The following is a 23,310-nucleotide window of genomic DNA, read 5'->3' as shown; positions in this document are numbered from 1 at the left end:
CCAAACACGTTTGCTGCTAAGCAGGCAGAGGTGGCCCGTGACATTAGGGCACAAAATCCAAACGGCAACCCCTGTGGCAATGGCAACAATATAATAATAGACCAAATAATTGACCATTTGCTTCCCTTTGATGGTGCACTTGAGGCAGGCCACCTCACTCTACCTAGAATGAATTGGAACTCCTGTCTCAAGAGTCACAAAGGAGAACTTTTTAAAACCAATAATTTTATTTTAAAAAATTAAATAAATTGGTGACATCAGTGGGATTCCCTTACCATCCAGGTCAGGCTCAGACCATTTCTCCATCTAGCCCAATACTGCCTACCCTGGCAGGCAGCAGCTCTCCAGGATCTCAGGCCTTGGTCTTTGCTGGGGATCAAAACTAGGGCCTTCTGCACTGAGCTATGTTCCATCCCCAAAGGTATGTCCAGTCTCTTCCCCTTCCCTTCTCCAAATACAGGATTTGCGTGGGATTTGAATCCAGGACTTCTTACACCCTTGCCAAGACCACAGACTATAGTCTGGGCATTTCAAGCTCTGCTGATTTTTAAACTGGGTCACCTGTCTGGCGTTTTTGTGGCCGTCTCTTGGAAGTGGATGGTTTTCCCTTTCTTTGACTTCTTCTCCACTTCCTTATCTTCCTCCTTAGGCTGAGCACTGCAGTACCAAACAGAGGGGAGTTTTCGGTAATGGCAGTGGCAATTCATACAAGTACACAGGAAAGAGAGCTCACCCTGCATCTCTCAATCACAGAGTGAGCCCAGCAGAGAGGAATGGCAGCAAGTCCAGTGCCACTTTAGGATGCAATCTTGCCCCTGCCCGCTATAATTCAGCTGAGATACTTGGTGTTTTTTTTAATTTTCCAAAGCCCCAGCATCCACAACATTTCTGAGTTGATCTGTTCCTCCTCCATCCTTAATAATCCCCCCCCAAAAAAAGAATACTGAAGGCGAGGGGGAAACAGCTTCAGGGATTGGACAGGTGGTTCTTTATGACATCACAGCATGCTCAACCAATCAGCGTGGGGTATCTTCTGCTTCAAAATTACAGAGATGTTTTCATTTTTTATTCTTGCAGAGATTGAAGGAATGGGTATGTTTGGACCAATTGCACTTAGGGAGAGATGAGGCATACTACTAGACGCTTTCACAGTTGGAAAGAGCAGCATCCTGCAAACTGAGGCTCTTTTCAATTGTCACTTTGTTTACTGTGGAATACCTCTTCTTTCCTCCCATCCCTGCCAAGGGTTCTATCAGGCCTGACATTTGCCTCCTTTCAGACGCAAAGAAAAAACATTTCAGTTCCTCCATGCTTTTGGAAAACAAGGATTCTGTTTACTAAAATGTATTGGTTTCATCCTGCTGATTATGATCTGCGATTGTTGGAAATGTTGTAGATTCCATTGGCTTTATTGATTTTAATGGACTGTGCATGGAGGGGGGGGAAATCTTGCTGCAAGGCCAGGCACTTCATAAAATAGCTCACTGGCAAGTGATACGAAATCACGATAACCACAAACAGAAACGCAACCAAGTCAGACAGAAAGGGACACTGAATCCTTACCATGCAAATTCAAGACTTCGGCTGTCATCTTTCCAGTACCACAAGCCAGGGTTAACTTTCGTGAACTGCAAGCGTTTCGGAATACAAAAGTTTCGAGGCATTAATTTAAACCATTTCATCATTTTCATGTTCGATTTTCAGCTCCAAAAATCCAGCGAGCTCATAAGCCTGACCGATAAGCCCAATGCCATGTGCTTCTGAAGAATGGTGATTCAATGTACAGTGGTGCCCCGCAAGACGAATGCCTCGCAAGACGGAAAACTCGCTAGACGAAAGAGTTTTCCGTTTTGGAGGTGCTTCGCAAAACGAATTTCCTATTGGCTTGCTTCGCAAGACGACAATGTCTTGCGAGTTCCTGCTGGTTTTTTTTCCTCCCCCCCCCCTTTTTCTAAGCCGCTAAGCCGCTTATCAGCTGCTCTGATCAGCAGATAAGCCGCTAAAACCCGCTAAAACCCGCTAATAGTGCTAATCCTCTAATCCGTCAATGGGCTTGCTTCGCAAGATGAAAAAACCGCTAGACGAAGAGAATCACAGAATGGATTCTTTTCGTCTTGCGAGGCACCACTGTACATTCAAAAACAGGGCTGGAACAACCACTGGGACATTATCAAGCAACCTCCAGGGATATTATTTCATAGTATTATTCTAAAAAAATGACTGATGTCGTGAGCCACCAAGCCTTAGAAAGACAACTTTTCCTAAAGGCTTCCACGATATTGGCCACCGGTGTATATAAAGGCCAGTGGTCCATCTAATAATCCTAATCATAATAATCAAGACATTGACTGAATATTTCCAACTGCCTATTTAAAAACAGCAACAACCGATGTTGACTGGTCGTTTCAAGTTTGTGACCATCAGAAACACTATGGATAGGGATGGAAGGCGGAATAAATATATATGAGCACATATAGTGTTGTCCGACCTGTAGGGTGCCCTCTCATCAGATGTCAATGAGATAAATAATTATACAGCTTTTAGGAGACATCTGAAGGCAGCCCTTCGGGAAGTTTTTAATGTTTTATTATTAAATGTTTTATTATTATGTTGGAAGCTGCCTAGAGTGGTTGGGACAACCCAGTCAGTTGGGTGGGATACACAAATAATAATAATAATAATAATAATAATAATAATAATAATAATAATAATGCAAGCCAGTTGTATTCCTCAAGTAAGATTTAATTCATAAAAGGTTAGACAGCCAACATAGTGCAGTGGTTAAAGTGTCTGCCTGGGACCTGGGAGACCAGGGTTCAATTCCCCACTCAGCCATGAAGTTCACTGGGTGATCTTGGAGCTCATCATGGTCTCTCAGCCTGACCTACCTCACAGGGCGGAGGGGCGGAGGGTGGGGTCCCCAATGTAGGCCCTTTTGGGGGCTTTTGGAAGAAAGGTGGGGTAGAAATGCAATAAGTAAATAAACGAAGCTCCTGAATTGTGGATGCAAGAGTGGGTGCCTCTAACATTTGGGTTTGAAGAGGGGATTTTGACAGGTGAAGGTTGCATGGCGACCCAGCTATGAAAGGTGCAAGCAGGGCCGGATTTAGGTTTGGGGAGGCCCTCAGCTGCTGAAGGTAATGGGGCCCTTTATATGTCCAGCTGTCCGTTGTCAACAAATTGTCGCTGTTTTTTGTGTTGAATATATGCTATATGGTAATTTATGGACCTGATAGGTATCTAAAGCCATTTGCACATAACAAAGTATGTATTTTATCAAAGTAATTGTTGAGTTGAAATACAATTAAGAAGAAGTATATTAATGGTGAAATACAATTAAGAAGAAGTATATTAATAGTGAAATAATTATTAAGCTCTAACTTAAAATGATTTTTTATTTATTTATAACAAACTTAATAATGCAAAAACAGTGTTGCTGTATGTTTTATTGTATTTGTTTTTTATCTTATATTTTTGGAAATGTACATCCAGGTTTTTTTTCCCTTTAATTTTTTTGGGGGGCCCCCAAGAGAGCGGGGCCCTAAGCTATAGCTTGTTTAGCTTATACGTAAATCCGGCACTGGGTGCAAGACCCAACCTGGTCATATCCAACCTTGGGCTTTTTAAAAAAAAGAAAAAAAGGAATATCTGCAAACCCCATCCCCAAGAAGTTCCACAGTCACTAGACACATCCAGGAATGCAGACTTACTTACAGTCACTATATGTCCCTTGGGCAGCTCCAGGAACTGTAGCTGAGACATGGCGACACTTTGTTTACTGAAAGAGTATCCTGGCAACAGCTCTCTGTCTCTCTTTCCATCTTGAATAGAAGGGTCGGCTCTCCCGCCTGGAGACTACAAGTCCCATCATGCAACGCGGCAGGCCTTCCCTTTTTTTTCAGTCTGTCTGTGTGGTGGCTTTTGGCTCTCTTTTTCTAACCAAGGGGCGTCCTCAGAAATTATCCCAATTGTGAACCCCCTTCCCAGATACGTGTGAACAGGACGCCCGCGTTTCGTGTCGCAGGCGGCTTTCCTTTAAAACAGCCCGTCCGACACACTGACTGGTTTCAGAAATAGGTGCTACTTCTGAGCAGGATTGCTTGCTTTCTGAGTGAACTGCCTGCGCTCATTTTTCTCTCACACACATATATATGTGTGTGATATTTATCTATCTGTTTTATTTTACGCGTTAAATTTCAGTACCACCCTTCCTCCCCAAAGGAGCCGAGGGTGTCAAGCAGCAAAGCAGCACCACTGAAAAATAATTTTTAAAAAATGTTTTAACACTGAGCATCTAAAAACAATCATATATCCACACCATGATTTCAAGGTTGCCAGGATCAATGATCTTTTCAGCCGTCAAATGCCTGGGTGAACTGGAATGTGGTAGTTGGTTTTTTTTTTTTTTTAAGTCCCTGAATGTTAATAATGCTCCTAGGCTGGGGGAGTTTTCCACACATGAGCCACTACCAAAAGGGCCTTGCCGCAGGTAGTGCCAACCTGGCAGCAGTTTTACAAAATCGGATTTAGTTCGTGTTTAATATGTATTTAACTTTAAATGTATTACCGTATTTTTCGCACTATAGGACGCACTTTTTCCCCTCCAAAAATGAAGGGGAAATGTGTGTGCGTCCTATGGTGCGAATGCAGGCTTTTGCTGAAGCCTGGAGAGCGAGAGGGGTCCGTGCGCACCGACCCCTCTCGCTCTCCAGGCTTCAGGAAGCTATCCCAAGTCTTGCAAGCCCGGCGGGATGTCCCGCGGGCTCGCAAGGCTTGCGGGCAGCAGCCTGCACCCAAAAGCTGGGGACAGCGGGGAGGTGCAGAGCCGCCACCCCGCTATTCCCCGACCTGATCTGGAGGCTGGCGGGGGGAGAAGCAAGCCTGCTTCTCCCCCCCCCCAGCCCCACAAGCTCGGGGGATAGGGGGATGGCGAAGCGCCGCCATCCCGCTATTCCCCGACCTGATCTGGAGGCTGGGGGTGGGAGAAGCAAGCCTGCTTCTCCCCCCCCCCCACCATCCCCACAACCTCCAGATCAGGTCGGGGAATAGCGGGATGGCAGCGCTCCGCCATCCCGCTATTCCACGACCTGATCTGGAGGCTGGGGGTGGGAGAAGCAAGCCTGCTTCTCCCCCCCACCAGCCCCACAACCTCCAGGCTTCAGGAGAGCCCCACCGCCAGCCCCACAAGCTCGGGGGACAGCGGGAGAGGCGCAGCGCGCCCTTCCCGCTGTCCCCCAACTTGGTTAGAAGGCTGGCGGGGGGAGAAGCCTGCTCCTCCCCGTCGCCAGCCCCGCAAACTCGGGGGACAGCGGGAGAGGCGCAGCGCGCCATTCCCGCTGTCCCCCGACTTGGTTTGGAGGCTGGCGGAAGGCTTCCTCCTCCCCCAGCCCCGCAAGCTCCCAGAGCGATGCCAAAGCTGCGCGCAGCTTCGGCATGGCTCTGAGTCCCGTTCTGGGGGAGGGGGAAGCTCGGGCTTCCCCGCCCCAGCCCCGCGCCTGGCGGGGGGGGATAAATTTTTCCCCCTTTATTTCCCCCCCCAAATCTAGGTGCGTCCTATGGACCGGTGCGTCCAATAGTCCGAAAAATACGGTAAGCTACCTGCACAGAGGTTTTGGCTGTTATGCATTGATGCACACACAGAGAGGCTTGCACTGGGAGAGTAGAGCGGACTGCAAACATGGCATCAGAATGACTTTGACTCATGCCCAAGAAGAGGGTGTCACCTTACGTTTCCACCCATTCGCGCACCTAAATCCTCCCCAATTCCTTTCATTAAATCGTGTGCCCCTGCTGAAAGAGCTTGCTGATGGTCGCTCAGGTCCCCGCGCAACGCCGGCTCTGAGCTCGGCTTACTTCTCTGCCTGCGCCCTGTGACCTTTTTTAAACAACAGCACACTGTATGTTGTGTTTGCAGTTGCTATTGTGGGCTGCCAAGGATATTCTGGAGCCTTGGCAGCAATGCCGCATATTTATCAAGAACAAGAAGAGAAGCAGATTTGGAAACAAACGAGGTTTTGGAGTTGCGTCGAGGCAGCGCTTCAAAAGCAGTATCAAAAACAGGGTAAAAAGAAAGAGGCACAGTGAAGATAAATGCTTCTGTCATCAGCATGTGCTTATTAAGTCTGGCTATTCAGTTATCAAAAGTCTCCAACCTTTTCAGAACCAGGCCCCCACTGTTTAACCCAAACATGCATTTGGAGACTTGTTTCTTAATCATTATTTTTTACCATATGTATGTATGGTGCTAATTCTGCTGTTGCAAATCACCTTAGATCAGTCTCTGAACCCAGCAGTCGGTCTGACTCCCAACTCAGCAACTGAAGAACGAGTTAGATGAACCACTTTTAAAACATACTGTATCGATGAACTAAAAAGGTGCCCTCAATTAAATCAACAGATTTAATTTCCTTCCTGATAATAACTGCAGGTTGCAAGTGTTACCTCAGAAGAGGAATGCCTCTTTTCAGGCAAGATCTACTGGGACACATCATTTAAATACAAAACAATGCATCCCTACTTCCCCCCTTTCATATGCAAATTTATGCAGCTGCATCAGTTAGCTGACTTAAACGCTCATGCTCAATTAAATAATATTTTTTTAATTGGGTGCAGATCTTCCAAATGTCCCTATTTTCCAGGCACAATCCTGGATTTACAGAAGCCATCCCAGTTCCTCATTTGATCTCGCAATGTCCCGCTTTTCCTTAGGACGTCCCTATTTTCATTGGAGAAATGTTGGAGGGTATGGAGTTATGTGACCCCCAAGTTAAGGAGATAAGCAACTATACAGCCTTTAGAAGACATCTGAAGGCAGCCCTGTATAGGGAAGTTTTTAAATGTTTAATGTTTTATTATGATTTTATACGTGCTGGAATCCACCCAAAGTGGCTGGGGCAACCCAGTCAGGTGGGCAGGGTATTAAGAGTTAAATCATTATCGTTGTGTTGGTGGTGGTGTTGAATAGGACGTTCCTATTTTCATTGGAGAAACATCAGAGGATATGTGGCTGATGGCTTTACTTGTAATGATTTGCATCCTAGGTTTTTGGACTCAAATATGCAGTGTCCATATACCTCAGAAAAAAGAACAGTGTTTCTTAGTTACAGACCTGAAAGGTTTGTGTTAAATAAACATGCGTTACATAATCCTGTATATCATAGCTTTTATTTAAACTAATAAGCCTTAAACTCTCCCCGCAAAAGCATTGTGTCTGGGGAATTCCTTGCATTCCACGGAGGAAGACCGAAATAAAATGGAAATGCCTTCAGGTCTTGGCCCTCGAAAAGTCTGTGGATGTCAGCTCTGGTTTCCTAGGGAATTATTACGGCACAACTACCTTTGCACTTGACTATGCAGCGCTGAATTCGTTCCCTGCACAGCAGCTGCCGTTCTGTTTATTTCTGTATTGGCCGCTTACCTGCCAAATGTTCCCTTCCTGTTCTCAATAAGCAGTTCCTTGCCTCGGGGACAGAAACCAAGAACATTAAACTCACCCTGATCTGCTCTTCTGTACTTTTCCATTTGACCCAGCTCATCCTCTGCCATCAGGTGTTGTTGGTGTCGAGGTGTGTGTGTGTGTTAGGGGTAGCATTTTTTTGGCAGGAAGAACAGAGAAAGGCTTGGCAGGTAGAATGATTGGAAGGGGGGAAAAACAGGATTAAATGGCTCAAGAATCCTTGTTAATGAAGCTAATCCTGGGGATGCCAGTTACTTTTTGGCCCCCGTGCAATGCTCTTTTCTTCTCATACATTGTACAGTATCACACATGATTCACCACATCCGCATAGTAGAGAAGGGAAACGAACTTTCTGGGCAACATTGTACGGATTGCTTGCCAATTTAGGGTGGAGCAACGAGTGTGAGTTTTACCTTTGAAAAGGAAGCTGGTTTCTGCACGCCCAGGTGCCTTCAGTGACAAATTATTACGCCAGTCGCCTGATTAAAGAAAGCCAATCCACTGTATGAGTTTTAACCAGCTAATTTGCGTAAGGGCACACACACCACCTCCGAAGTAAGAAACATCTTCTCTTTGCTCTTAGATCAGTGGTGGGGAATCTCCGGCCTGCCAGCATGGTCAGCGGTCAGGAGCGATGGGAACTGGAGGCTAGGAACATCCGAGGGCCACAGATTCCCCACCCATTTTGGACGCTTCTGAGCACAATTCAAAATGTTGGTACTGACCTTTAAAGCTCTAAATGGCCACCGGCCCTGTATACCTGAAAGAGCGTCTCCATCCCCGTCATTCAGCCCGAACACTGAAGTCCAACTCTGAGGGCCTCCTGGTGGTTCTCTGCCTGAGAGAAGTGAGGTTACAGGGAACCAAGCAGCAGAGCCTTCTCAGCAGTTGCACCCTCTTGTGTGGAATGGCCTCCCATCAGATGTCAAGGAGAGCAGACATCCAAAGACAGCCCTGTATAGGAAAGCTTTTATAGTTTGACGTTTTATTATAGTTCTATATGTTCTGGAAGCCACCCGGAGTGACAAATAATGAAATTACCGTGGACGCTCGGTTTGCAAATGTGATCCATGTGGAAAGCACGTTCGCAACCCGCAGCGCCACGTCTGCGCACTCGTGGGTTGCAATTCAGCGCTTCTGTGCATGTGCAAAGCGCCGAAACCCGCAAGTAACCTGTCCCAGTACTTCCAGGTTCGGTGTGGTGCGCAACCCGAAATTGCACAACCCAAAGCGTCTGTAACCTGAGGTTACAGGCCCAACTGTTTCTTCTCCATTACAATGTGGGGAGAGGAGGGTATGTGCTTAACCCTTCTCCCTAACCTGATCCCCTGCCTCCCCCAAAAAAACTCTGCTGTTAACTTTCCTAAACTGGGTTTCCTCAATGCATGTACTATACTGCATAAGTTCCCGTGGAAAAGTGATGGGGAGGGGTAAGGCATAAGCCCCTTCCACACATGCTGCTTCTCCTCTTCAAAAATAATCACCCACCCACCCCATGGTTATTTTGAAGCCGAGGAGTGGCCAGAGTTTCCAGATCTGTGTTTGCTACTGAACACACAAGTTGGTCCATAATTGTACTGCTTCATGTGTTGAAGGCGGCTACCCTCCGCCATGCCAAAGCCACAGCTAGGGCTGCACAGAGCTATTCTGGCTGAAGTTCATGGCCAGCAGCAACACTGGCTCTACATTAAAGCCTTCAGTAAGAGAAAGTTTCAATTAGCATGGAGTGCCACTTATGGGAAGGGAATGTAACTTTTAAAAACCTGAATAGCCAGCTGCTCACAGTAATAAAAGGCTCCCTACCCCTCTCTGCTCCTCTTTTTATTTTTATTTGTTAATTTAAGGTGGTGCCAACTATTTTGATGCTGCTGGGAATGCATGCTGCGGTTGTTCTAGCTGCTAACCTTTGATTGTGAACACGCCACAAGGAGAAAACAACATTAAGGGCAGACAGATTTCTTAGCACCGTATACACAATTTGGCTTTCTGCTCCAGCATTTTGCAGAATCATCTCCACTCATCATTCATATAGCGTTTTGGGTCACAGGCATCCTGATTCATCTGCTTTAATGTCCCTGTGCATTATTAAAAAGGCCCATTTGGCAGATGAAAAGCCAAATGGCCGAGAGAAAGCAAATTGCTCAAGAGCACAGAGAGACAATACAGTTTAGCTGGCGTTCGATTCCAGTACTCCCAGGTTCTTGTGGAAAATGCTAATCACAGGATCCACACCCATTGTATTTGAAGACAAAGGCTGTGTGTATATTACTGGCTTAAATGCAGCGAGGTGCTTTGCTGGAAGTATTATTATTATTATTATTATTATTATATTATTATTATTATTTTGCTGCATTTCAAATGGCATGCTCATCACTGTGCATATCAGTCAAGCTGCACATGTTTCCAAGTTGCCCAACATTGGTCTGCGCCAGTAGGCGGAGAGGTGGCATGGATGCTTTCATGTAGCTTAAGTTTTCAAATCGGATCGAAGCTGGTTTTGAGGGAAATGCATCAAAATACAGATTCTTCAAGAAACTGCAGGGTAGATGGAGATTGTGGCCAATGCTATGTGTATACAGCTTCACAAACCAGAAAGGGGGGGGGGACATGGGATGCAGAGCAAATAAGACTGTGTACACAGCCAAAGACAAAAGAAGTCAGACTTTCAAAAAAAATCTATGGCGCTCTTCTTGCCTACCTTTATGATAGGATAATAGGAAGCTGCCTTGTGCTGAGTCAGACCATTGGGACATCTGGTTCAATAATAGTCTACAACCAGCAGTTCTCCAGGGTTTCAGACAGGGAACATGCATTGCAGAAGGTTGGACTAGATGACCTTCATGGTACCTTCCAATTATACAGTTCTATGATTCTGTTATTTCCAGCCCTACTTGGAGATGCCAGGATTAAACCCAGGTCTTTCTGCATGCAAAACAGATGCTCTGCCACTGAGTTATGTCCCTTCCCCATAACACTGGTCTTGAAAGACCTACACTGGCTCCCAGGACATTTCCAAGCACAATTCAAAGTGTTGGTGCTGACCTTTAAAGCCCTAAACGGCCTCGGCCCAGTATACCTGAAAGAGCGTCTCCACCACCACTCAGCCCGGACACTGAGGTCCAGCGCTGAGGGCCTTCTGGAGGTTCCCTCACTGTGAGAAGCCAAGTTCCAGGGAACCAGGCAGAGGGCCTTCTCGGTAGTGGCGCCCACCCTGTGGAATGCCTTCCCACCAGATGTCAAAGAGAATAACAACTACCAGACTTTTAGAAGACATCTGAAGGCAGCCCTGTTTAGGGAAGCTTTTAATGTTTGATGCATTACTGTATTTTAATCTTTTGTTGGAAGCCACCCAGAGTGGCTGGGGAAGCCCAGCCAGATGGGTGGGGTATAAATAATAAATTATTTTATTATTATATATATTGCTGTTGCTTTTATATCAGCTTCGTATTTAACAACCATAGGCACCCGGGTATACTCTGCAGCAAATAAGCAGGCTGGAGGCAGAGGAATGGATGACTCCAACCTTCCTAGACCAACTTGGTGATAGCCACCAATAAAGGAAAGTCTCTTTCTCCACAACCATCACAGAAACGCTGCAGGCTTTTGACGGAGGAGCAGATTGTTCTATTGCTTCTCCAACAGTTTGCATTGCACACAGAACTTCCTTTCCTTTTTTTTCCTTTTTATTAGTCTGCTAAGAGGCTAGCAGTCTGTGCCTCCTTGCTGTCCGCAGAGGATGCACAGGGATTGTAACTTTTGTGGACTTATTTACAGGTCTGCTTTTATATAGCTATAAACCAGGGATAGAGAGCATGTGGTCCCCCGACAGAATGTTGCCCTTCAGGCCTTTCAACGTAACCTGTGGGACTTTTCGCAGGCCATGTTCCCTCCCCAGATCTCCCTGAGTGTTTTCACCTGGCTGGAAAGTTTCCTTCAAATCTGATAATGCCTGTTTTATCAGGGTAGAGAATGAGCAGCTCCCCAATAATATTCTGTCTGTTTTGGGGAGAATCTTCCTCTCCAACTAAACAGTCACTCCTTCTCCTTTCCCTGTGTGCCACTTTGCTCCCAGAAATCTTCTTTGCAGACTGTCAAAGGTAGCCATGAAGGTAAAGCAATTCATTTATTTCTGACTCAAGGGCACAATTTCACCAGGACAGTCTCCAGCATAAGCTCCGTGGAAACATTCATGAGAATTGCTCAAAGGCCCGGAACAATTGCTTCAGAAGATGTCCCTAGTAGATTGCCCTCTTTAATTCCAGAGCGTTTTCTAGCCAACTTTCAAGTTTTTATTTCATAAGGCACATCAAAGAGAGAGGAAATACCATCTGGGATGCATTGTGCCCACGTTCCCCTCCATTGCAGCTGTCTGCTGGGCTAAACGCAGAGCATCACCTGTAGGATGGCAACCACGCCCAAACACTCCCATCGCCCTCGGGGTTGCGTTCAGATCTTGCAAATTCAACTCCTGTAGAAGTTGTGCCTATCGATTTAAAAGACTGAAGCATTTTTTAAAAATCTAGATTTGGGAGAAGTTCGCCATATGACAGTTCTGACCAGGGTGGTCCACTTGCTTGCTTTACTATAGGGTTGACCTACAAAATCCAGACTACATTATGGCACAGAACAAGCATGTCAGGAAAAGGAACTGTGCACTAAGCCAAACGACACAAGAATTTGTTTAAATGCTGCCTGGCGGTTGCTTTAGTCAAATTGGGTATTTGCAGAGCTGGCCCTACCTTCCGGCAGAGATCTCAGGTGACAGCTGCTAAGGGACTTGGAGCTGGCGGAGCTCTGTGCTCCATGCAACCAGTCCCACACACCCCCACAGTGGAAGATCTATTTAAAGCCCATTTAAAACATGGTTTCCACCCCAAGGAATACTGGGCGCTGTAGTTTGAGCTCTGGGTAAACTATAGCTCCCAAGATTCTTTAGGAAGAAGCATGTGCTTTATACATATAGCGTCAATATGACCCAAGTGCCAGCTTCTGTTGGAGTTGAGGGCAGCAAACTGTATCATTGCTTGCTCAAAACGAACTTTGAGTTTAAATGAGATTTAAGAGGAGAATTGCCCTGGGCCCATTGTTGTTCAGTGTCTTTATAAATGACTTGGATGAAGGAATTGAGGGGATGCTCATTGAATTTGCAGATGACACCAGACTGGGAGGGGCACCTAGTGTTGCAGAAGACAGAATCATAATTCAAAATGAACTTAACAGATTGGAGAACTGGGCACAACCTAACAAAATGAATTTCAATAAGGACAAATGTAAGGTTCTGCACTTACGCAGGAAGAACAAGATGCACAAATATAGGATGGGTCTTGGTGTACCACAAGCTTAACATGAGTCCACAGTATGATGCAGCAGCAAAAAAAGCGAATTCTATTCTAGGCTGCATCAACAGAAGTCAAGTGTCCAGAACAAGGGAAGTAATAGTACCACTCCATTCTGCCTTAGTCAGACCACACCTGGAATACTGTGTCCAATTCTGGGCACCACAATTTAAGAAGGATGTTGACAAGCTGGAACATGTGCAGAGGAGGGCAACCAATATGATCAAGGGTCTGGAAACTAAGCCTTATGAGGAACAGTTACAGATAGGTAGCCGTGTTGGTCTGCCATAGTCAAAATAAAAAAATTCCTTCCAGTAGCACCTTAAAGACCAACTAAGTTAGTTCTTGGTATGAGCTTTCGTGTGCATCTGAAGAAGTGTGCATGTACACGAAAGCTCATACCAAGAACTAACTTAGTTGGTCTTTAAGGTGCTACTGGAAGGAATTTTTTTATTTTGATTATGAGGAACAGTTGAAGAAGCTGGGTAGGTTTACCCTGGAAAAGAGGAGACTGAGAGGAGATAGGATATCCATCTTCAAATATCTCAAGGGCTGTCACGTGGACGAGGGAGAATGCTTGTCTTCTCCTGCTCAGGAGGGTAGGACTCGAACCAATGGCTTCAAGTTGAAAGAAATGAGATTCCGACTAAACATTTGGAAAAACTGTCTGACAGTAAGAGCCGTTTGGCAGTGGAACGGACTCCCACGAGAGGTGGTGGACTCTCCTTCCTTGGAGGATTTTAAACAGAGGTTGAATGGTCATCTGTTATGGTCATCTCTAGCTTTAGCTGAGATTCCTGCATTGCAGGGGGTTGGACTAGATGACCCTTGGGGTCCCTTCCAACTCTAAAATTCTATTACTCATTCTAAGAACATAGGAATCTGCTTTATATGGTGCCCATCTACCTTAGTGTGGTCTATGGTGACTGGCAGCGGCTGTCTCGGCTTTCAGGCAAGGAGTCTCTCCCAGCCTTAATTGGAGATGCCAAGGATTGAACCCTGAACCTTCACAGCATGCAAGGAAGATACTCTTAACCACTGAGCTAGGGCCCTGTCTACATACCTAGATTTCCTGCACCACTAACAAAGTGAAACATGGCTACTTCAGGTTGTGTTTTTTCACAAGCTGGAAAAGGGGACACAAAGTTATTTTATTTCTTATTCTTCTTCAACCACAACTGCCATTAAACCAGACCACTGGTCATGCTGGCTGGGCATGATGGGAGTTGTAGTTCAATATCTGGGAGGGCCACAGCATAGCCACATCAATTTAAGGCTTTCAAGGACAAAAGTAGAGCTTTGAATTGAGCCCAGAAGAAGTGGAGGCAGTAAAGATATTTTAGTACGGCTGGATTAATGTTCCTCGCTCTCCTAAAAGGTCTCTGCTGACTTCAGTTCCAATTTCTGGTAACCAAAATCCGATTTCCATTCTTTCTCCTCCACCTCCACCCCACTTTCATAGGTTTTCTTGATGCCTTTACTGTCATGTAAACAGAAACTCCTTCCACGATAACGCTTGAAAAGAGCAAGCAACATCAAGCCTGTCTGTTCTCATCCCAATGGGTGTGTCAAGCATTTCTCTTCCAGCGAGGGTATGAAATCTCTTTTACCACCTTCAGAAGCTGCAAGAGCCTGACTAAGGGAGTCAATCCCACTGAAGTCCACATGGCAAGGTTTGGTCTAGCCCTCTGTAAAGCCTAGAATCTGAAAAGTTTCACCAAATGCCAGAAGAGGCTGCCTCTCCTTACCAACATGCCCCTAATTTTATTGTAACTTTCTGGAGATTTTAATTCTAAGACACGTTGGGAGCCAATCTTAGTTGAAATCAGGGTATAAAAATAAACACAGACTACTTGCAATATATGTTCAACTCTGTAGCCTTGTATGGAGGTCCTTGAGATTCTTCCGATACTGATCAGAACACAGAGAACAGTCATATTGCTGAAGCCTTTCAGGTCTAGCTTAGCAATAAGAAACTGCAACTGTGTACACACTATAGCTCATGGCTCCCCACTCCCAAGAATGCTGGGAACTGTAGTTGGTTAAGGTGCTGGGAATTGTAGCTGTGGGGGTACACTACATTTCCCAGGGTTCTTTGCGGAAGGATTTGTGCTTTGAATGTGAATGCCGTTCCTTTCTGCTTCATGTAGGCTGTTAATAAAGAAAGATGGCTTCTTACACTAGTTTAATCTGGAACGACAGGAAAAAAGGAGGCTGGGCAGGGGAGCAAGTAAAGGCAATTATCCTCCAGTGAACTTAATTGATCAGTTCATAGTAGCATGTGAGAATCTATTGTGTTCCAGAATCTCTCAGTAGGGGGGCACCTAGATTTACCAGAAGCATCCTCAAAATCAGGCTACCAGGAGCCCTCCAGATGTTTGGGACTACACCTTCCATCAGTCCCAGCCAACATGGCTGTATGATGACACAGGTGGCATGAAGGCTAATGAGCAGCTCTGCCCCAATCAGCCAAGCATCATATAGCCATCCTAGCTGGGGCTGATGTGAGCTGTGGTCCTCAACATCTGGAGGGCTCCTGGTTGGCAGAGACTGCTCAGAACATACAGTATATGCAGCCTTAAGATGGACCCAGCTGGACCCCTCTGTGGCCCTCAGATATCTATGTGGGTTCTTTCAAGGAAATCAAACATTGAAAAAGCAACATTGGTAGGTGTGCTACTTGCCATGCAAAGCATGAAAAAGGCACCCCTGCCAAAATCTCATCTATACCTAAATTAAAAAGTATGGGAATCCTCCCACCCATTATTTTATCTGGTAACCCTATAAGGAAAAGGAAAAACAAAACTAAGGACTTCGCATATGCTAGAAAATGTTCTCCACTTCAGACAGACTTCACTAACAGTAACTAGGCTGTAGAAATACCTATGCAATAGGACAATGAAAAATACCTATGTAGGTAGTAACCTGGATTTAAGTTTTAGCCGTGCTGTGATTAGTTGTTAGAAATATTTCCTCCCCACATACCCACCCACACTGTACTCGGTTCCATTTCTAGGTCACTCACCAAGGCTCCTGGGTCCAGACTGTTTGGGGAATCCTTGGATTGAACTGTATTATTATCCAGTATTATTTTAGTGCCAATTGCCTTCCATTAAGAGTTTGGGTGTAATCCTTGACGCCTCCCTTTCCATGGAGACGCAGGTTACAGCAACAGCCAAGGCGACATTTTTCCACCTTCGCCGCATCAAGCAGTTGGTGCCTTACCTTTCCCGCCCCGACCTGGCCACAGTGATCCATGCGATGGTCACCTCCAGGCTTGACTACTGTAATTCGCTCTATGCAGGGCTGTCCTTGAAGCTGTCCCAGAAACTCCAGCGGGTGCAGAATGCTGCAGCGAGGCTCCTTACACGGTCTCTGCCATGGGAGCATATTCACCCAGTGCTTTTCCAGCTGCACTGGCTCCCGGTGGAGTACAGGGTCAGATTTAAGGTGCTGGTTTTGACCTTTAAAGCCCTTCACAGCCTAGGACCCTTGTACCTACGGGACCACCTCTCCTGGTATGCCCCACGGAGGACCTTAAGGTCCATAAATAGCAACACCCTAGAGGTCCCGGGCCCTAAGGAAGTTAGATTAGCCTCAATCAGAGCCAGGGCCTTCTCAACACTGGCTCCGGCCTGGTGGAACACTCTTGTCTCATGAGACCAGGGTCTTACGGGATCTGATTTCTTTCCACAGGGCCTACAAGACAGAGTTGTTCCATCTGGCCTTTGGCTTAGAATCGGTTTGATTCCCTCCCCCTCTTTCTTTTTCCTTTCTCCTCCTGTGAAGAGGCTGCATCCTAATGTTTTAATGTTGTATTTTAATCTTTTTAAAATTGTATTTTAATCAACTTGTTTTTATTATTGGTTGTTAGCTGCCCTGAGCCCGGTCCTGGCTGGGGAGGGAGGGGTATAAATAATTTTTTTATTAATTACTATTATTATTATTATTAGAGAAGTGGCCTTTTTTTCATTCCAGATATAGAAACCACATTCAGCCACCTAGTCTTTCATTCAAGAATCTTCCTGTTAAACCATCCCAGCAGGACCTTGTCAATTTTACCATAACATCAGTTAAACCCGAATTTGCTACAGCCCTTGATTTCACCATATGTGGACAAGATCAGCTCACAACAGAGTTCTTCTGCTCCACTAGCTAAGCAGTATTACAAGCTGTTAACGTTAAATATTATACAAGGGTCACCACCAGCAGTTGGGAAGTTATTACTTCATGAGAAACTAGGATCTCCCCAAAATAGTTCTTACGATTAATATTACCCAGCTTGGTTTTCTTTTTGCTGTTCTGACCCCATTTGTTTCATCCCTTCAGAGAGATAAGATACCAAAACCAGTTTATGAAAGCATTTGCATCTGGCTCCACCCTGTTAGCAAACTGTTTTTATGCTGTTGTCAGCTCCTGAGCTGGTTTGATTACATAGTAAAGCTAATTATAAAGGAAAGCTCCTCTATTAAGTATTCTTTTTAATAAGGCTCTTTAGTTTCCCTGATGTATGAAACCAATTAGCTTTGGACTCTGCCAGAAGTAAAACACTTAAGCTGTTGAAAGGATCTATGTTTTATGACATTAGACCAGATGGCAATTGTGCAAAAATCTTTAACCCCGTGATAATTTTTAGTTTTAAAGATAATCAAAGCAAGACTTAACTGCATTTAACTGGGTGCCACTTTTTCTAACTGCTCCTGTACCTTTAACAACTGCATTAATGAGAAGTGACTTGCAAATCGTGTCCCAGTACATATATACAGTGATAGAAAGGTTTACCTACTGCATTTCTGTCTGGGGTTTTTTTTAAATCAAGGAAAGTGGCAAAGTTGTACCAAGTAGTAACAGACTAAGCCAGACCACCAATAAAATATTCTGCCTGTAACCCAACAATCATTTCAGGAGTGCAAGTGCTTAACTATTTTCCCCACCAGAGCACTTAAGTTAAACCCACAGTTGCTACCGCTTCTATCCCATAAACCATTTACTTTTAAAATGAAAAAGGAGGGTGTTGTTAAGCTTCAAGTAACTTTTTATTACCAAAATTTTAAAATAACCAGACCAAATAGTTACAAAAAAAGGTAAAACCTTTCTTTGGGATATGTTTTAACATTTTCCATGCTCTCTTGAAATGTTTCTCCCTCAATTGTAATGCTCAAGTGGATACTTTAAAAAACAGTGAACATAAAGAAACAGAAATCTACAGACTAGCATGGATATCTGAATACAAAGACAAACATTATCTGCAACAAACTTTTAAGCTGGCTTTTCTTCCCCTGGCAGAGAGCAAGTTAACAACCTCCTCCCATACACACCCACAGGAAAATCCCTCCAGCAATGGCACTGACTGAAGAAAAAGGGAAGAGCAGAAGATGGCAATTGCTCTTATAGTCCAGTCTATGGTAGTTTAGTCTACCTCTTCAATGGTGGGCCCACCGCCTGGAGCCCCCGCAGCTCCTCCAGCACCCTGGTACAGTTTAGCAATGATGGGGTTGCAAAGCTTCTCCAGCTCCTTCTGCTTGTGCTCAAATTCTTCCTTCTCAGCCATCTGGTTGCGGTCGAGCCAGCTGATCACTTCCTGACACTTCTCAAGCACCCTCTGCTTGTCCTGCTCACTAATCTTGCCTTTCAGCTTGTCATCTTCCACCGTCTGCTTGATGTTGTACGCATAGGACTCTAGGGCATTCTTGGAAACCACCCGTTCCCGGTTGGACTCATCCTCTGCCTTGTAACGCTCTGCTTCCTGGACCATACGGTCAATGTCGTCTTTGCTGAGGCGGCCCTTGTCATTAGTAATTGTGATCTTGTTCTCTTTGCCGGTGCTCTTGTCCACCGCTGTGACATTGAGGATGCCGTTTGCGTCAATGTCAAATGTGACCTCAATTTGAGGAACACCGCGGGGGGCTGGCGGGATACCTGTCAGGTCAAACTTGCCCAGTAGATTATTGTCCTTGGTCATGGCCCGCTCGCCCTCATACACCTGCACCAGCACACTGCTTTGGTTGTCTGAATAGGTGGTGAAGGTCTGGGTCTGCTTGGTGGGAATAGTTGTGTTGCGTTTGATCAAGGCGGTCATCACACCACCAGCTGTCTCGATACCCAGCGACAGCGGTGCCACATCAAGAAGCAGAAGGTCCTGCACATTCTCGGACTTGTCCCCCATCAGGATAGCAGCCTGCACAGCAGCGCCATAGGCCACAGCTTCATCAGGATTGATGCTTTTGTTGAGTTCTTTGCCATTAAAGAAGTCCTGCAGCAGCTTCTGGATCTTGGGGATGCGGGTGGAGCCACCAACGAGCACAATCTCATTGATTTGCCCTTTGTCGAGCTTGGCATCACGCAGGGCCTTCTCCACAGGCTCAAGGGTGCCACGGAAAAGATCGGCATTGAGCTCCTCAAAGCGGGCACGGGTGATGGACGTGTAGAAGTCAATCCCATCAAACAACGAGTCAATCTCAATCGAAGCCTGGGTGGAGGAGCTGAGGGTGCGCTTGGCTCTCTCGCAGGCTGTGCGCAGCCGCCGGACTGCCCGCTTGTTGCCAGCGATGTCCCGCTTGTGCTTGCGCTTGAACTCCTCCACAAAGTGGCTCACCATGCGGTTGTCAAAGTCCTCCCCGCCCAGGTGAGTATCGCCTGCGGTAGACTTCACCTCAAAGATGCCGTCTTCGATGGTCAGGATGGAGACGTCAAAAGTGCCACCTCCCAGGTCAAAGATCAGCACGTTCTTCTCGCCGGCGCCACTGCCTTTCTTATCCAAGCCATAGGCAATAGCGGCTGCTGTGGGCTCATTGATGATACGCAGCACATTGAGCCCCGTGATGGTGCCAGCGTCCTTGGTGGCTTGGCGCTGCGAGTCGTTGAAGTAGGCAGGCACCGTGATGACAGCGCTCTGGACCTTGCGCCCCAGGTAAGCCTCAGCTATCTCCTTCATCTTGGTCAGCACCATAGAAGAGATCTCCTCAGGGAAGAAGGTCTTTAACTCCCCCTTGTACTCCACCTGCACCTTTGGCTTCCCTGCCTCGCTCACCACACGGAAAGGCCAGTGCTTCATGTCGGACTGCACGGTGGGGTCGTCGAATTTGCGGCCGATGAGGCGCTTGGCGTCAAAGATGGTGTTGTTGGGGTTCATGGCCACCTGGTTCTTGGCTGCATCCCCAATGAGGCGCTCGGTGTCCGTGAAGGCCACATAGCTGGGCGTGGTGCGGTTGCCCTGGTCGTTGGCGATGATCTCCACCTTCCCATGCTGGAAGACCCCCACGCAGGAGTACGTGGTGCCCAAGTCGATGCCTATGGCAGGCGCTTTGCCCGACATGGTTGCAGGAACGCGGTCAGGTACCTCTCGAAAGCTCCGCCGACTGGAAAGTCCCTCACGGTAGTGGTTTTAGCTTTATCTCGCCCGCCGCTTCTCTCACAACGAACGCTCTCGCTTCGTCTCTGAAGCGCGATCTGCCGTTGCCGTCGCCTTCGCCTCAGTTTTTATACCCGCGGCGCTCCCGCTTCTGGAACCTGCCAGAATGCGCTCGGCCAATCGTGACGCACACCGCGGACCTCTGACCAATCGCTCCGCTATGCCTCCTTCCCGCCTCTGCTCGTCCCAACCAGAAGCTTCCACAGGGCTCGAGATCAGACGGAGAGGATTGATGTCACCGGCAACCAATAGGGGCTCGGAGGGACGAACGGGTTGGCTCTTGGAGACGCCTTCTGGGCGGCCGTTATGCAAAATAGCTCGGGCGCGCCCCTCAGCGCCTCGCGACCAGGAAAAAAAGTTCCGTCATCTTAACTTTGAAGCTCGAGCGCCTTCTACTTGCTTCTAACGGCGTCGGGAACATTCGAAGAGCGCGCGGGGCGGGGGGTGGGGGTAGCGATGACGCAGCAGGATGACGAGAAAGGGGCAGTTGACTGAGGGAGATAAAATAACTGAAATAAAAGCAGTATTTGAGGGAAGGGTTGCTGCTTTAAAGGAAAAAAAATAAGGTCACCCTGAGTCCCCAACATCGTGTTCAGGCTCACCTTCCAATGCTGTAGTTGTAGCAGGAGAAAAGACTGTCTCTGAGCACGTCCAGAGTGCATTTGTCCTCACCTCACATTTAAACGTCATAACTAACTGGCACTTTCAAAATGGAGCCTTTTTTGAGAGACTAATATAACATACCTTTTGTCAACCTGGTGCCCTCATGCTGACTTGGTGAGGATTGTAGTCCGAAACAGAGGGCAGCAGGTTGGGGAAGGCTGTGCCATAATTCACTTGAACTGAGGTATCTCTTTTCCCCTCTCAATTTCCAAAATGAAGAAGCAACAAGCAAAAAATAATAAAGTATGTTTTCCCACACTAGGCAAAGTACAGAGAAAGCAAACAGAGAGATTTTAGTTTATTCTTCTCTCCCCCAGGGAGGGATTCAATAACATGCAATAAGCTGAATCTATTTCAATTGTGCAGAATGAAAGTGTTTTGTCATCCTAGTGCAACAAATTATGATTATGATTATTTAAAAGACTTTGCAGTTACAGAAGTGATGGGAAAACACTGAAAAGTGAGGGGTGAACAAATGATTGACAGGCAGACACCTAAGCACCCCAAAAGCAAATCAGGATGAATGAAGGTGAATGTTCATTGTATATAACCACCCTGTAAGCAAATTGGAATACATGCTTAGTAAAGACCAGAATATAGCCTAACCAGGATAAATACACTGCTGCTTCAAGGCAAGCAAAAGCAAGCTTTTAATACTGACATCTGTTACCATGCCATTATTCAGTCCTGAGATGCGTGAAGGGGTGAGGACATTTGCAGCCAAGCATTTTCCGCAAGCGACCACATAGTTGGCCCTGTGCGTAAAGGAATTATGGTTTTCCAAGGGCTTTCTTTGAAAGCTAGATCAGGACTCCCAACCCCAAAGAGCAATACAGATGAAGGCAGAGGCAGCAAGTACCCGAAAGTGAAAGAGGGTTGATAAAGGAAAATAAATACAATGGAAGGAAAAGGTACAGATTTGGACAAGGGTCAGTGAGCAGTTTAGCTAGCGACTGCAGTATGGCTCTGATAGGTAGCTGAAATATCTGTGCTCACAGGTGCTTCCCGGGAATAAACACTAGGGGACAACAGTTGCCTTCATGCCTTGTTTGTAAACCTTTGCAAAGGCATCTTGATGGCTGCTGTTGAAATACAGGCTGAACAGGACAGGACAACGGGTGGTTAATATGGAGAAAGCGGTGGAGCAGGATGTAAAAATAATGATGGTGGATCTGAAATGCCAGCATTTGGAGGGGAGGACAGGAACGTGTGCAGCAGTTAGTGGAAAGGGGTAATAGTGAGATAGACTTTAGAACAGGCATAGGCAAACTCGGCCCTCCAGATGTTTTGAGACTACAACTCCCATCATCCCTAGCTAACAAGACCAGTGGTTGGGGGATGATGGGAATTGTAGTCTCAAAACATCTGGAGGGCCGAGTTTTCCTTTGCCTGCTTTAGAAAGAAATTGGGCAGCAACCCAAAGTGAAAAGTGACAACCAAAGAAGATAAAGGAGACAAGCAGTACTGTGCTTTAAAGTTCCTGGTTTATAGCGTGGGGCTCGTTTTTCTAGCCTGCAAGCCACTGTTTGTAATTCTTATAAATTCAGCTGAATGTCAAATACCATCTTTAAGCAAACAAAGAGCTAGAGAGGAACTTGACCTTTTTTGGTTGTGATGCAAGAATTCCATGACACTCCTTAGTGAGAAACCAGAAAGGAAATTTGGTCACTTCTGTGGGGGGTGGGCAGGGGTCCAGCTTAAAAGGCATCCAGAAAGCATGCGATGTTGCAGACTCTTTTAAATCTTTCCTCTTTCAGCAACAGAAATTTCCCTCGGTGACTCCTTTCCCTTCTACTGACATGTAAAATGGTAGGCTGAGCAGTATTCATTTACACATTCTTATAACCGCTGCTTCTTCATAGTTTTTTCACGTGAAAGTGCCTCCGTTTCATTACTAGTATGACTTGGTCTCTTTGGAATATCCCCCCCCCCCCGAGATTATGGAGTATTAGGGTAGGAGATCAGGAGACAGGTAATGAGTTAGGTTTTAGGGATAATGGAATAAGGCTAAAGAAAAGTGGGAAATGGGTCCGGGAGTTGTGGGCTTAGTCATGCTCATGATAGGAAGAAAGTAACCATAGGAGCATTGCGGGAGTGAAGACAATGAATTGGCGTTCTTGGAGCAGTTGACTTCCGGTTCCGGTCGCGGACGGAGAGGGAGCGCGGAGAGCTGCGCGAAAAGCTCTCCGAATAACTCGGGGATTCGGGGGTGTCGCAAGGGCACTGCGCCCCCCAGAAAAGCGGAAGCCCAGGGGGGGTACCCCTGGGGGAAGGTTTCCCGGCAGCGCGGGAGCGGCGCTCCATTTCTGTGGTCTCCCACACGGCGAGGAAACACAGGGAGGGGCCGCGAGCGCAATTAGGGAGAACTCCGTCTCCGAGTTACGATGCCCCGAGCTCCCGCCGAGAAAAGCGGCGGACCTCTACAAGCTTAAAACGGAACCCCC

At 46.4% G+C, this 23,310-nt stretch overlaps 2 protein-coding genes and 1 long non-coding RNA gene across 3 annotated transcripts in view; 1 reads left to right on the top strand and 2 right to left on the bottom strand.

Moving 5' to 3' along the window:
• Positions 1-23,310, bottom strand: part of PPP1R36 (protein phosphatase 1 regulatory subunit 36) — a gene marked incomplete at its 5' end in the record, with an annotated part of 81,662 nt that overhangs the window by 29,697 nt on the left and 28,655 nt on the right. The window contains 2 exons of the mRNA XM_081204346.1: positions 562-657; positions 1,564-1,628. Coding sequence (XP_081060472.1) covers positions 562-657; positions 1,564-1,628 — 161 coding nt within the window. The remainder of the gene's footprint in view (positions 1-561; positions 658-1,563; positions 1,629-23,310) is intronic.
• On the top strand, positions 3,759-7,642 carry LOC308587610. Its single transcript, XR_014008488.1, has 2 exons — positions 3,759-4,568; positions 5,595-7,642. It is a non-coding gene; the product is annotated as an uncharacterized lncRNA (long non-coding RNA).
• Positions 17,807-20,335, bottom strand: HSPA2 (heat shock protein family A (Hsp70) member 2). The gene has a single exon (XM_081175721.1). The coding sequence runs from the start codon at positions 20,105-20,107 to the stop codon at positions 18,203-18,205; it is 1,905 nt and encodes a 634-aa protein (XP_081031847.1). The 5' UTR covers positions 20,108-20,335; the 3' UTR covers positions 17,807-18,202.

This window comes from Podarcis bocagei (assembly GCF_964188305.1).
Source record: "Podarcis bocagei genome assembly, chromosome: 1".
In the NCBI taxonomy this organism is placed as follows: domain Eukaryota; kingdom Metazoa; phylum Chordata; class Lepidosauria; order Squamata; family Lacertidae; genus Podarcis; species Podarcis bocagei.
This window is presented reverse-complemented; position numbering and strand designations above follow the sequence as displayed.